Below are 16,322 nucleotides of genomic sequence, written 5' to 3'. Positions count from 1 at the left end.
TCTATCTATCTATCTATCTATACTGACAAGCAAACAGTTTAGCAGGATTATGAACTGTATTTGGAAGAAACCTTTGAAAGTGGATGCACCTGAAACATCAGGAAAACCTCCCTTTACTGTGATGTAGTGCTCGGGTGTGATTCCTTTGTGGTGTTATAAGCTATAACTTTAATAATTCATCTCAGTGCTCTTCCACAGAGACAGCTAGAGACTGGGAAAATAAAGACATGGGGTCAGATAGCGTTTGGGTTGCCAATGTAAAAACATGGGGAGCCGGGTCATTTCAACAAGAAACTAATTACCTATTGATTTCATTTCTAACTAAGGGAAAATTTATAGCTCATGGCCTGACACTAATCAATAGACAATTCAATGTCCAGCTATGCCCTTCAGCCTGTTTATCTGTCTGTACACAAACAGCACAGCTTCACTATTAACCATCTTTTCTCACTTGCACACAAAAGCAAAGCGTTTTTCTTTAATAGTTCATCCAAGGTTGCAGTTTCACTAAATATTTTATTTCCTCTGTTAATTATTTATTTTACCGTCTACTTTTAATACCACGCATTCAAGGCTGCTGTTTGGTGCTGCTGTGGGAGTCTGGACTATAAATGTAAAACAAACAGACAGCTTTGAGAAGTGTGTGAGACAAAAAGATCGAATCAAAGCAATAAAAGCATTATTGTTTTGCAGTTAGCACGACGTTTAACTACCCAACTGGAACACACTATAATAGACAATGTAGAGTGATAAAAAGAAAATGAGGTGGACCGTGATCTCAGTTGTGGCACGAGATGGTCTTTATTTATTTTGTTCCATCTTGTCTCTGTTAATCATTCCCATTATCATCTTGTGCGAGTTGGCCAATAGACAAGCAACTTAGTATTTGAGCAAGCAGATGACAAGATGAGAATAACATCGTCTAAGTTGTAATGATTAACTCTCTGTTAACAGCCCGTAGGACTCTTCAGACTTCTATTAAACATCTGCTCTCCCTCATACCGGCCCTCTCCTGTGACGAGGCCCTTTGATGAGTAAATGAGTGCTCGCGTTTAATGGCTAACTAAAACACTGCAGGCAATGATGTTTCAGCAATTGCTAAAAAAAAATATTTCCAGGTGGCTTCACTCGCCACACTTTACTTTGGAAGCTGTAAACTGTGAAGAGAAGGATATTGAAACTTACATTTATCCATTCGGACGTGGTTCTTTGGGTCTAATGTGATAATCATATACAATAACACACGTCACATTCACTGTAATAACACCTGTTTATTACGTTTGCTGAAACAAGCCCCCATTTCATTATCATAACTACTTATTTAACCTGTCTCCTTGAGCGCACACACACACACACACACACACACACACACACACACACACACACACACACACACACACACACACACACACACACACACACACACACACACACACACACACACACACACACACACACACACACACACACTTCAACTATGCATAACCTACCCTTTTTTCAACTTATTATACCTTCTCTTGTCCCTCAAACACCTCGTCTCTCACATCTCCTATTGACTCAGTCTCCGTTATTCTTTTACAGCCTCTACCTACAGAGAATCACAGATCTCGTTTTCTAGCCATTGGGGCCTTTCAAAGAATAACCTTTAAAATCTAACAGGAGCAATGAATCATCAGCTCACCGTTAGAGGCTTCTAACAAGCCGGACAGACAGTGCGAGTGGACCAGGTGTTGACAAGATGCCAACAGAAAAGTAATACAGAAGACAAGCATCAGAGTTCACTCTTCGCCTTAAAAACTGTACAAAATCTTTTTCAAGGTGTCAAAGTGTACTTGCTCTAATCAACATCACCTTCCAGTCACACTCTAATCTGAACTTTAACATATTAATATCACTCTTCTAATCAGTTTGGTTGACAAAAGCCAAATTCAACAAAAGCCATAGCAACAGTTAACAACAGAACCTTGGGTAAAGATCGTTTCGTCATAACACTTTTTTCCAAGGTCAGAAATGAAATCAAAAGAAATTGTTTGACATTTGGGAAATAGGTGTTATCTTTCTCCCTGAAGCTTAGATGAGAAAATCAATACCACTCTGCACGTACTTTTGTGCAGTTTAATCACAAAACTAATAAATATTATTGGTGAGAAGCTTTCTCAGGCAGCCCTGTGCAAACATTCGATGAATACATTTTTTTAATCTGCAACTTCTTTTATTACTTGATTAAAGCTGCTTTATTTTTAAATATTTATCTCCAGCTCACTTGTTCTCTTCCATTTAAACCTTCTGCCAGGCTCTCAAAAGGTCATGGTGCTTATTAAAACGGAGGACCCCAGCTATGCATTCTATACGTCAGTTATATACAGTGAGAGTGAGTGTTATTATATGGTAAGTAAAGTGATGCCACCAAGCAGAGACGCACTGGTAGGCTGTGCTGTCAATCCAGTTGTAAAAGACTTTAAGTCAAATACGAGATGGAGGAAGTAGATGATTCAAGAGAAAAGGCTTGTTAAAATTCATATATATGGGCATAGTATGTAATCACAGAAGTATGAAGCGAGATGCAGATCTCTGCTAAATTCAATAACAGATCTAATTTCTTTTTCTGATGTGGAGCCAGAAAATCCAGCCTGCAAGGTATTATTTTTCATGAGCCACTCTATGAAACCGAAGTCATATCATAAGAAGTTCTCTCTTTTTTTTAATTGAAAAACGACAAACATATTAGAGCCTTAATCAGCGTGATTTGTTAGCAGTGGTCTGAGCAGGAGGCTGCAGGAAAGCTGATGAATTTGATCGGCCAATCATTTTTCTGGCACTCCATACTTTCATAAATCATGCCTCTCCATCTGCTTCAATGGGACCTCATGTGAGCTTGCAGAAACTGGCAATCAGTGCAGTTGCGTCAACTCTTGAATGGGCTTCACAGAGGGAGCGTCGAGCTTTAAAGGCAGGAGAATATCCTTGTTCATCATTTTAATATTACTAAACCTACTTTTATTGTTTTTTAGTAAGACATTTAGTTGTATTTAAAAGAAACTGTACTCTCACAATATAGTAGCTGTTTACAGATGGATGAAAGATCCTATGTTAACAACTTTTGAGCATTCATCCCATCAGACAGCTCAAGACAATTGTACAATTGCACAGTTGGTTTGTGAGGGTTAAGATACTGTAAAATGATCATATAAACCTGTGCGTATTGAAGATACAGGGTTGTTTGTTCTATTTATGATTAGATAAAGACGGTTTATTTACTTTAAACAAAACAGATTTTGGCTGACGTAAGACATCCATGTTTGCTTAGTTAAAGTCAGATATTGCAGAGTTATGTTATAATGATTATGAGAACTGATGATGATAAGCAGCAGTCTTGGACTTCTGAGACTGACACGCTAAAAGAACCAGCAAACCTGAGCTTTGAACACAGATTGTTGGATCTCTTTAGGGCTGTTGTTATCTCATATTCATCTGGAAACTTGAATAATCAAGTGCAAAATTGCTTGCTAGATTTGTTTTAATAGCTGTACAGATGAAATGATGATTGATTAATTAAACAGAAAATGTATAAGCTCAAGACATCATTTGCTAAAAATGCTTTGCATTATGTAGCTCCAACTTCTCCAATGTCAGGGTTTGTTGCTTTTCCTGAGAGCTTTTGTATGCAACATGAAGTAATCATCATCAAACATTACTGGGTATATTTCATATTTGTTTATCACAAAAAGCAATTTGGAAAATAATTACAGATTAATCCGTCATAGAAAATCAGGGTAGTTGCAGTTTTGTTGCAGTGATTGAAATTCTGATCATAGATTTTTATGTTGGTTTTTATTACTTATCCTCCGTGGGTGTAATTTTACAAAATTGTAGACAAAGCCTGGTTTTTCCAAGGACCAAGGCTCGCTTCAGCAGAAACTAGTAAAAATAAACAGTACAGCCAGTTTGAGGAAGAAAACCAAACAAACTACAATGCGCTCAAAGAACAGTTAATGTTACTTTCTTGAAACTAGTAGCATGGCTTCGTGCCTTGTTTTAACATCAGGGGTCTGCCAAGCTGAACAGACAAACTGAACCGGCCCCATGGAGATGTGGAGGACAGCTCCGGGTTGTGCACTGCAGCAGTGGAGCCTGAAATGCTGCAAAACTGCAGCAGCTTGAATTTGAAGGCATCACCAGATGTTTGGCTCACTATCAGCGGCAGCCCACTGAGCAGTGAGTCGCTGCTTTGTGTCTTTATGAGGACTGTAATACTTTAATTCCTTCCCAAACAGTGTAGGAGGCATCGCGCAGCTAAACTGTGCTAAAGAGAGAATCGGCTACAGCTAAGCCTCCTGACCTCACCGAGTGGAAAATCACCTCGCGTCAAATCAGCGGGCAATCCTTAGCCCACACTCTGTGCTCTGATAATGCTTTCAGAGCTGCTTTAAAAAAAAAATATATATATATATACATACATTCAAGAGTGACCATTCTTTTATTTCACATAAAAATGCTGATTATTTGCCCTCAACACCACCTTTCTTTCACAACTCTCTCAACACCTTGAAAGAAGATAACTAATGAATAAATGAATCAATGGGAAAACAAACATGTAGCAGATGAGAGGTAATGAGATTCTGGCTTTGGATACACATATGTTTATACCTACAACCATACACCTTAACACCCCCCCCCCCACACACACACACACACAGCTCACTGATGGATGCGGTCTCACCATTATGAAAAAAATAGTACTCCTAGCTAAATTCAGCTGCTTGCTTTCCAGTTATTATATAAATCTCTCTTGCGTGAGTGTCTCTTGGCAGGTATTCCTGTGGGAATCTTAAAAGCAACTGGATGTCTAGAATTTAGAGGCATTTTCGAGTCATCTTCAGAGAGGAGAAAGCTGCTAACACCAACAATTCATTGACAGTATACACCTAAAAAGTTGTGAAAGCCAAGAGGACAACAAGCATCCTGCCAAGTGATCAGTATGAAACAAGAGCAGGTGCGTTGACAGAATGAACAAATTCTTTGGATGTCAGCTTTCAAATTATCCAGACTGTGCTGTCGTGCCAAGCCAGAGATGTTATGAAATATTCCTCTCAGGCCGATGCTGTGGTTATTTATATAGAGAGCTATCTTTTAAGTAGGTCAACAATTGGATACGAGCACATTCATTTTTGATTTGATCTGACATGAGCTGATGTGATTCAGCTTGAATCTGTGCCATTTGAAGCAATCCAGCATTTGTTTTGGTGCCCTTATTTTGAGTCTGGCTGGAGATCACCAGGAAATGAATGAAAACAATCGCATGTCAGTCAAGATCATCCAGAGGACTTTCACCAGCGGCTCGTACACAATGCAAATGTGAAAATGAACTGAATGCCTTAGCAGTTGTACATTTTACTGCGAGCTAGTTTTGCAACATAAATGAACTTGACCTACATTTTACATTCTTTCAGCAAAGAGGAACATTTCAGTCACTACTGGTGATATGGAAATCTTTCATCTCATCCTGCCAATACTGCAGAGAGCGGGGAACCTTATAAATGCACTGCATACATGCATAAAATCATCTTCTGTGGTATGGCAGATCATATTCTTATTCGAGCAGCTTCCAGCGAGAGTGGTTTCAGGAGGATGGTGTGGTACTGAAAATATATTCCACACATATAGCAATCCACTGTTAAAGCTTTTGTTTTCAGTATGAGTCTTTGGCAGTATCTGTCAAGACTTTATTGTGCTATTTCTTTTGTCTTCAAAATTGGTCTACCAATTCAAACCAACGACTTTTCCAGTCACAAGCTGACTCTTAAACTGTTTGAGAGTCCCAGAAGACTTGTCAATCTGGAGAACAATTAATACCGATTTAAAACCCGTCAGTCAGTTGTATCTCCCTTTAGGAAAGAGCAACAGCTGGCAGGCAGACTGTTGATTATTAATAAAAGCTGTCAAACTTAAGAGCCTCGTTCATACTTCATGTCTATCACCCCATAACACACACATTTCTCAGAAGAATGGCGGTCCACATAGGACATTCAATGACAATGCAGATTGTCTGCTAAACAATGAAATCCACCCCACGAAAAGGGAAACAATGTGGTTACTACCTCAGGCTGACATTGCTCTCTTCAAGCTCTACACTAAATACTCCATGTCCATTAAGATCATAGATCAACATTCGATAACTTACTTTCTCGATTTTCTATTTTTTTTATACAAAGTTAAGACTGACAGCAGCTTTATATCTAATGGACTGACATGAGTGTGGTGTCAATCTTCTCATCTGACTTTGACAGAAAGTAAACACATTTCCCAAAATTTCAAAACTAGTCCTTTTAAGCACATGCTGATGAATGCCAGTCTTCAGTTTTATAATTTCAGCCTTCATTTTTAGATGAGCTACAGGCCACACCGATCTGAAAGCAATGACTCTGACAAACACACATTTATCACACAGGACAACCACAGGAGTTCACGATTATTAGCTCACTTAAAGATTATTGTCCGATCTGGGCTGTTGTAAACATTTGAGTTTGCACCTGTACTTCCTACTGTAGCTCGATGTTGACAGACTTTATACTCACTGAAGTTGTGCTTGTGTCATGATATACTGTGTTGTAAAGCTCCGGTGTTGCTAAATGTTATTGCATCCTGGAAACGCCTAGAAATCTACTGTCCTTAAAGTGGGTGTTGTTCAGCTGTATTGCAAAGAAACATGTGAATATTGTGTCCTGGTTTGTATGTTAAATATACATTAAATATCATATGGAAATAAACATGAAATATTGAATGACTCAAGCCAGGTACATTAAAATTATAACAACCCTTACAACTATTGAGACCACCGATGTCCAAAAGGTGTGAAACATCTTTATTTGTCGTTAAATTGAAACGTTTTTTTAATCTGTGAATTTATTTCAAATTATTCAGTGACAAACAATTTACATTTTTTGTAAAGCGGCCAGTGTTTGTTGTACCCCTTTAGTCATGAAGTGGCACACTGTCTAAGAAAACAGTATTTATGTTTACCCATAACTGTTACCCTAAAGATTATCGGTATATTTGTCACTTGGGTGTAATAACTTCAGTATTGTTCACATTCGAATAGCGAGCGGCTCGTGGATCAAACGTTAATGCCAGTACCGTCCCGTAGTGACAAAATGACCCTGACATCTATCAACACAAGTAAAGGGTTTATCCTGTAAGAGGCTCAGGAGAACAAGGAGTGAAACTGTGGGGCTATATTCAGAGCAGGCTGTAAACTCACCTCAGGGAGCGATGGAGAAGAAAGGAAAGTGAGAAAATAGAAAAACACAAGAGTCACAGAGGTTGATCAGAGGCAGCTCTGATTGGGGCGAAGTGATGTGAAAGAGGCAGGTTATCCATCACCTGCTCTCACTCCACTGCATGTCTATCTGCTCTGTCGATTTCTGCCGTCTTCCAGAGCTCACCTCACTGCCACCCGCTTGTCTTTAAGTTTGTCCCCATTTCTCTGCGATGGAACCTGGTCGTACATCTTTCAATCACATCTTTTTAAATGTATGTGCTTTGCTCACCTTTGATATATTGCTGGATCTGCTTGCAGAGTGACCCAGAGGCTTTTCATTCTGTAAAAGATGGAAAAACACATTGTAATGTCATCTATACACTGAGAACTGACATACGAGAGATACGGCACATTGTTACTATCTGAATTACACTTTGTTTGCAATGATCAGTGTGTACAATGATTGTTGTCCAACATAAATACCTAATTCATATCTGTTATGCTAATGTCCTCACAGTGACAATGCTAACATGCTCGTGTTTAGCAGTTACAATATTTAACTGCATTTGACAGTTTGCACTAAACACAAAGTACAGCTGGAATCTCATTAGTTTTACAGATATTTGTCATAAACCAAAAGTCAGAGGGTCACCAAAGTGATTCCAACTCATCCTGAGTGGGATATAAATATTTGTACCAAATTACACAGAAATCTATCCAATGGTTGTCCACCCCGCGCTGCTGTTAGAGATCAACTCACGCATGTATTTATGGTGTAGATATGGTTGTATGAGTGAAGCAATATGAAGAGGGAAGGATTAGCTAGGGCTGATTCATTCAGTCTGTCTCTGTGTGATGAGCACAGCAGAGCTGCATTTCTCAGCAGCTCTGGGGCCTTTGAGCTTAAGCCGTTTGGCATCTAGAAGTTGATAAATCAAGTTTTTCTGGTACGAGACGAAATGAGGATGAACTGATTGCATAATGCAGCCACCCAAACTCCAAACCAAATGGTATCACAATATTTGTATCATTGCACAGGCAGTAAAGAGGCCAATACTCCCAGCGTATGGCACGGTCAAGTTTTATTTTGAGCCTATAATGATACTCGGTTCCCAGTCAGTGTTCTCGGCTTGCATCAGAGACTCAGATAAACAGCCACGTTGTGCTGTGTTCAGTGTTGGTATTAAAGCCTTGCATGTTTCCTTAATAAGTAATCAATCATCGTTGCATAATGCTGAGTTCAAACCAGGACTAACAGGGCTGTGGACACAAACAAATCTTTGCAGAGAGATCAACTCTATGAGGATATTTTTTCAACCTCATGAACACATGAAAGTACAACCTGATTAAACTGTTTAGGGGGGAAAAAAATGTAGTCGCATTGGCTCCTGTTGAACTCTACCACCTCTTGTAGACCACGCATGGCAGCTTTATAGGCCCAGATACCCACAAATCAACTATCTCCCCTGCATTAATAGCACTGATGAGATGTGATTAGTCATTACTGATATTTAACACTGCATTAATCTCCTTCTTACCAAGTGTTGTTTTCTGAAATCGATTCCTTTATGTTTTTATGTTAATAAAAGAATATTTCACATTTCAAAGAAAAATTGACTTGTTTCCAATACATTTTTTAAAGTTAAAGGTCTCTCAGTTTAACTGAAGAGACCTGCCTGGCTCATAGTGGCAATGAATATATCCGGATGTTAAGTCGGTGTAATATTAAGCATCTTAGTTGTGCCGTTGTAGCCGCCAGACTTTAGAATGAGTTGCCTCAGCATGTTCGGCTGGCTCCTACGCTGCTGGGTTTTAAATGCCATTTTAAAACACATTGATATTCCTTAGCTTTTTTGAAAGTTGCTTCTCTTTTATTGCTTTTTATCATTTTGTTGTCTTTTAAAATGGACTATGTGTTTTTATTGTGTTGCTTTATAGAGTCTGTTATTTTGATTGAGCAGCAGTTTGGTCAGCAGTTGTTTTTTCATGTGCTTCATAAAAAAAATGTTGACTGGACATTGCTAAACTGAAATTTTAACCATGATGATACAAAATAAAAGGAATATGAAATAACAATTCATCCTGAGGGGGAGGTGAAAGCATGTACAGTACTGACATTTTGTGACGATTGATCAGAGACATAAAAAAAAAAAAAAATCAATCTAAATGTTGATGTCAGCGTCAAAGTTAGGGGATTACCGAAATCAGTATCATTTCATCCTCTAGATACCATGTACAACATTTAATGGCACTCCATCTGCTATTTGTTGGGATATTTTAGTCTATATCAAAGTGGTAGAGCAACTACCTCACTGACATTTCAATCACGAGAGTCGTGTTAATAGCATGTCTAAAAAGGATCAAAAACAACTTTGACTATTCCCTTGTTTTAAGAGCACATTTTTGTGTAAATAGGGGGTCAATATGAGACATAAATGGACGATAAGAAGATTACTGCAGTGGAACTGGGACTTTAAGGACCTTTGGGGGCCTGTCCAACGTCGCTGCCTGCTTTTCACTGTTATGCCACTAACAGACTCCAAGACATGCTCCCAATTCTAATTACTTCGACAATTCACATATGTCCTAGCTGTGACTAGTTGCCATGGTGATAGAGGAGTACTGCATGTGCAGAGTCTCTCCATCACTCTGTGCTTCTCCCTGTTTCTCCCTGCTTCCTCCCATCTCAGTAAACGCCTGAGGACATGTAAACAAGATACACACACACACACACACACACCCAACCATGTTGATAAAATGAAAACTTCTGTATTAAATATATTTATTTGCAGAGTTTGGACAATGCACTCACATCCAAACATACACAAATATTTAGCTTAAAAGTGCAGTCAGACCCTCAGCTGGTCTTGGTGGGAGAGAAAGGCTATGAATCTGTGGTCACTGCAGAGAGCACAATTAAACACACATCTGTCGTCTTTTGTGTCACCTCTAACTACAGTCAACCAGTCACAGGGCAATAGCAAATGTTTATATCAAATGAACAAGCAAAGAGTTGACATTTCATGTAAATAAAAGTCTATACACAATGTTTTGGTGCTTTGATCGACTAAAATGTTAGCTGCAAGCTTGGAGCCCTTATCTCCAATCTCAAACTGTCTTCATCTCGAGTTCTAATCTGCCATCCTCCTGTAAAACGTACTTCCTGGCTTATTCAGCGATACAACTTGAATTCACATTCAAAAGTATAGAAACGACGATAGAAGGAGACTACGAAAAGTTTGTTTTCTTGCAGTTCTAACTGCACGGAGAGCTTAAGAGCCGAGTCTCCTGCTGTACTACTGGATTATAATGAAGAAGTTCTTCTCCATTTCCATGTCATTATTTCTTCAATGCGTTCAATACAATGCCACAAAATGGCAAATATAGCTCTCAATGGGTGGAATTTGTTCAGCAAATCAATTGTTAGATTGTTGAAGAGCATAAAAATGTAGTTTTGTGTGGAGATGACAGCTGGGGATAAAACGCACAGCAAAAGGAGAGAACAAATTGATGATCCTTGCCCTTAATACTTCTTCTTTGGCAACAAATGGTGTAACAAGCGGATCTGCTCTGACAGAGGGTTTCTGGAAATAACAAGGCCACAAATGGACTCTTGGCTTTTATAGACAGCAGTGATTAGAGTGGAGAAACTGAACACAGAAGACAAAAGATGAGAAGAGAAATAAATCTCCATTTATTTTCTCTTTCAAATGCAATTTCCCTTTAAAACCCTAACTCCCAAGCTGTGTTACATACAGGACAAGGTCTAAGAGTCACCTTCATTGCTGCCACCATGACCGTACACTATAAAGGGCCTTATTCTCTGAGCTCATGCATAATTCTGATAAAGAAGGGCTCCGGTTTCACAGTCTGCTCTGTCTGTCTTTCTACACCTCCTCTGTGGGTCTGTTAGCAGCACCAGCCTTTGATAACACCACTTTCAGACTGGACTCTAAAGACTCAAGCTTCTTTTTTTTTTCTTTAAAAAAAAGAAAAAAAAAAGCTTAGGATAGTGCAGCAGAGGAGAAGAGGTCATATTCAGAGGGATCACTGTGTGTTTCAGGGCTCTGTTCTTAGCCCGCCGGGAGGAAGGCTCAGCTCGCTTTTATGCAAGAATCTCAAAAAGATAAAACCTTTGTGGATTTAACCCCGGCCTCTTTGAAATGTGTCTCTTCTTCACAAAGCTCCTTTCCTCAACAGAACTTTTCAGTATTAGATGTAATATTTAATGAAGATGTCACACATTGTACTGTACACTAATTGGAGGGAAGCGCAAGTTAGAAATTAAACAATTTCATACATTTTCATCAATCAAGAAAATCTGTTGAAAGTTGTTTTCATAATCAATTGAATTGGTTGATTTGTTTAGTAAAGCTAAAATACTGAACATATACAGGTTTCACCTTCTTAAATTGGAAAATCTGTTTGTTTTCTCACTTTAGTATTACTGTAAATTTAATATATTTTGGTTTTGGACTGTTGGTTGTAAAAAAAACACAAGACATCTGATAACATCATTCAGTTACACTCTCAGATCAAAGCTTCATTCTCTTTGGCAGCACCTGTGGCGATAAGCAGCCATTGCTGTGCTTTTGGACTTCAGTTGGCAGATGACGAGTGAGCCTGTTGCGTCCCATCTACCATCTCTGGCTGAACAACCACTGCAAAGTGATCTAAAACGTGTCACCAACTGAGCCGCTTGTGATTTTTCTCTGCAGTGTCTCCAAAGACACTGAGCTCATTCAGTTTACAATACTGCAACTGCGTCAGAGGACCACAGGTTCAGTCGCCATTGTTCCACCTCATTTGGCGATACAGTGACTTAACAAACAATTTAAATGAGATTATTACTTTAGGTCTTAGAAATTATAAATCACTGGCATTTCTAAACAAAACACTGAATAATTTTGCAACCTTAAAAAATTGGGCAGCTTTTTGAGAATTCATGAACAACTACAACCTCTTTTTAGTGAAGTTCCTATTATATTTATTGCCAGCTGATGTGATGATTACTTTTTTATGAACAGATACATCATTTAGACTTCAAAATGTCAGAAAACAGCTAAGAGTCCATCCCAGTTTTTCAGTTGAAGCTGACTCTTAAATGTCATGTCTAGACCAAACACCGAGTCCAAACTCTGATTATTAATGCAAACTCAAAATTTAACCACAAATAATGTAAATGTGCATGAAATTAAAAAAAAGTAAAGCGACTTAATTAAATTCTATTGTAGAACTGATTTTGAAAAGGTAACAAAAACATTGAAAATAGTTTACCAGCGAAAAGGTCGATATCTCTTATTTTTGATTCACTTCTCAAATTTAGAGAATTGAATCCTGCGGTCAGATGCTTCCTCCTGCTTTCTGCACCGTTTCACACAGACACAGCATAAAGATTTTTGTTTGAGGTTAATAGCTTCTCTGAAAAAAAAAACCTGAGCCTTGCAGTCAGTTCTGTTGTGTTCTCTCCTGGACCAACAACAGTTTCAATCCCAACAACGTGATTTTCACATGATAGTTTAGGGTCACGAATGAGAGCTCGCAACTTTTTTTTTTTTAACATTTTGAGACAGTTTATAAATTTCAATACTTTAAAGCACTATTATCATGTCCGTTGTGTATTATATATAGAAAAGAAACTTTTAGAAATGTATGACTTCATCCATTTCACTCTCGTTCTCAGAGTATCTTACCAAATCTCAAAGGACTTGCCTGGACTTGTTGAACTCACTCTCCAGTGATTGTGATACTCAGAGATACAGTAATGGCTCTAGAGTTTGTTTTCCTGCCTATGAATAAACAACACCAGTGCTCCATAGTTACAACATTCATTCAGCTGCAGTGCATTACAGGCTTCCATTCGTGGAAGAAAAAGCATCAACCATGAGATCTAATCATTATTAGTGACATGTAGGCGCCAACACGTAAACACGTCACAACTACTACAGCACACTTCAGCCCTGGAGAAGAAACGAGTATCAACCTCTTTGAAGCCACTGCAGAGACATAATTAACTCCTGCAGCTTCCTCTGCCTCAGAGCCAGCCCTCCACAGCAGCTCCACGTTCTGCTGTAATAACAAATGACCTGTTTTCCACAGACAAAAAGAATCACCCAACATGAGAAAACAATGCTTTTGGAAAAACAAACCAAAAAAACAACCACTTTTCTTCAGGATGTCAAGATGAAGAAAAGAGCCAGAAGTTAAAATGATTTAAAGCAGTACAAATTTAGTCAGGGCATTTTAACAAATTACTTTCAATAATGGCCCCAACACAACATAAAAAGATGTTCAGCAATGACCCCTATATACAGTGGAATTCTAAATATCTCCACCAAACTATAAAGCACATTTTATTAGAAGGGTTTAACCATTTCATAGATTTTTATTACAACAATAAGCCGCTTGTTGCCCAGTACTGACAGAGAGTTGTACAGCTCCTCTGTTGAAAAAGGGCCAAAGAACACACTTTGTCATCTCCTGCTACAAATTGCCAACATCCTAACAAGATGAAGAGGGCGGAGGAGGAAAAAGAGAGAGCGCAAGAGTCATAGAGTGAGAGACAGAGAAGATAAATGAATGATAGCGATCAGACAATGGTAATGAGGTGACTGTCGAAGGAATTAAATCAGTGAAATTAATGGAGAGGCGTTTGTGCGTGTGTGACATCTCTCTCTCTCTCTCTCCCCCTCTCTCGTTCTTTTCTCTGTTAAATTCATTACATTTCCCAGTGAACTCTGCAAGCTGCTGAGCTCTTCCATTCAACAGGAGCTGTATAATTTCCTCATTGCGTCACCTCAGTGGCCTGCAATTTACCTCTTTCCCAACTTCCAGGATTTAAACACAATGTACAACGTTCAGAGATTTCCATGAAAAGTTGCATGAATATAAACGTGTAATGTGTGAAAATAAAGCTCAAACATAATTCAGGGAAATGCATGGCAGAGTCCACTCTATTAAGAGTGCAACTACAACCTTAAAACTCCTGTCTTCCTACCACCAGATCAGTCCAACAATGTGATAAACCCTTGAAAATGATTTGTTTTTATTTACGTAGATAACACAGAGAGGGTACTTGGGTGTTACAGGTTTAAAAAGAAACAGAACCTGAACATAAATACTAATAGAAACGGAGTTTAGCCTGTGGCAGACTGCATGTTGTGTTTACATCTGAATAGCTTCTCTGAAATGAATGGCATGAGCATATCCAGATCCTCTTGAGGGCTGATCATTCTGTCAAATACAGATCTAAAATATAGGCCACCCAATTTCTTTAATTTTTTTTTTTTTTTAAATGCTGCAGACAAGCTGACACAAGATTTCCCTCCCAGACATAAGTAACTGAGATTCCTATGTAGAGCCTCAACTCCTATGATCATTTTTGATCAAATTACAAAAATCAAATGCCAGCAATGTCTGGCAGGCTGTTAAAAATACATTCTTAGCCTTATAATACAGGTGGCGCGCACAAACAGGCACATAGAGCAATACGAGATACCGAGATATTTGAGTAAACATTGCATTCATGAGCTCCTCCATCCTCAGAGGTCACACTAAAACATCCTCGCAATATCAAACATCCACAACAAAGAGTGCCATCGGGAGAGGAAGTCGCCCCTTATGTGGTTTCCTGTCCCTGTCAGTGTCCAGCAGCCACTTATGGAGGAAATGCAGGCTGACTCTGAGTGGGCAGCTGGACAGGAGAGCAGAAACAGATGAGAACTCTCAACTATGCACAGCAACAACAATCATCGCAGAGCTTGGTTGACCACAGATGTCTAAGCAAACCTACAATAACTGTGTCTCGGGGGAGGGGAGAGGGGGTGGAGAGGTGGATGTTATATACCGACAGGTTATGTATTTTAGATCGAAGTGGTGACAGGTTTTTTTTGTTTTGTTTTGTTTTTTTTACAAATCAACTTTTTGAGATTCTACTTTTTCTACAGAGCAGCTGAACATTTTTCCGATGTGGCAGTATTTCTTATTCAGGGGTATATGTTTCCCCTTACACGAGGAATTAGCTAAACAAAACTGCAGCCCTAAAGTGTCAGCCTGCAGCGTGTGTGAGTGAGTGTTTGCGTGAGTGAGTGTTTATCATAAAGCCACATCAAACTCGGGTACTTGCGAGTCTGCAGGAGAGGAAGGACACACCCCCAGACTCTGTGTTTGTGCACAATGTTTTCTGTGTGAATGAGCATGTCTTTCTGTGCTCTCATCACCAGCATGTGAGCTTATGGTTTCCCTGCCACCACCTCCACCTCCACCTCCATCTCAATCTCCATCGCCACCTCCTCCTGCTGCTCTGTCCCTCATCTCACTTCATCTTAGGCATAATTACATCAGTATGTCAAAACAGGATATGGTTGAGGGGAGACAGTGACCATCATATTCAGTACAGGGCTGTGTGGATGGTGACCTCTTCTCATCAGGCTTTAAGGCAGTATTATGGATGTGTGGCGATAGTTCATATCTCCTGTATATACATGTTAGGATTGATTACATTATACGTAATATTATAGGAGCTTATGAGCAGTCTCAGCAAAACATACGAGTATATATTTCCACTCTGTTGCGACACTATACGCGTGATTGCGAAAACTGACAATGTATACACAATACTGCTAATCACAAAGGAACTGTGTTTGATCAGATGACACGAATGATATGTTGCTTAAAGCAGAACTAAAAGCAGCCTGCATGCATGTGCTCTGTACTTATCTATGGACTATTATCTATTCTAGGAGTGAATGATAGTTGTTTTGTGTAATGTACTGATATCACAACAATGAGTGCTTGTTAAATGTATGGACATATGGCTAGCTGGCTGACATCCATGTATGGACCAATGTTTAGTCAGCTGACACCCGGGGTGCAACCATTGTACCCAAGATAGGGGCGTGACTGATTCCGAAAAGTACATCCCACCCCGCTACTATGTAACGGGAGTGTAAAAAGCCTTTACGTTTTTCTCAAGAAGTTGGGAGAACTTCGCAGCCCAGCAGGCTGTGAACTTCTCACCATGCTGCGTGTCCAATAAAGAAGTCTTCTGAATCCATCTTCGATC

General features: G+C 39.2%; 1 protein-coding gene across 2 annotated transcripts in view; it reads right to left on the bottom strand.

Moving 5' to 3' along the window:
* Nucleotides 1-16,322, bottom strand: part of marchf8 (membrane-associated ring finger (C3HC4) 8) — a 75,889-nt gene that overhangs the window by 13,723 nt on the left and 45,844 nt on the right. For both annotated transcript variants that reach the window (XM_069692646.1, XM_069692644.1), the window contains exon 3: nt 7,548-7,598. In XM_069692646.1, coding sequence (XP_069548747.1) covers nt 7,548-7,598 — 51 coding nt within the window. The remainder of the gene's footprint in view (nt 1-7,547; nt 7,599-16,322) is intronic.

The sequence above is a fragment of the Brachyistius frenatus genome, unplaced genomic scaffold (assembly GCF_029030835.1).
Source record: "Brachyistius frenatus isolate BFR_SWC_R1_liver_20210118 unplaced genomic scaffold, ASM2903083v1 Contig_13, whole genome shotgun sequence".
Taxonomy (NCBI): Eukaryota; Metazoa; Chordata; class Actinopteri; family Embiotocidae; genus Brachyistius; species Brachyistius frenatus.
This window is presented reverse-complemented; position numbering and strand designations above follow the sequence as displayed.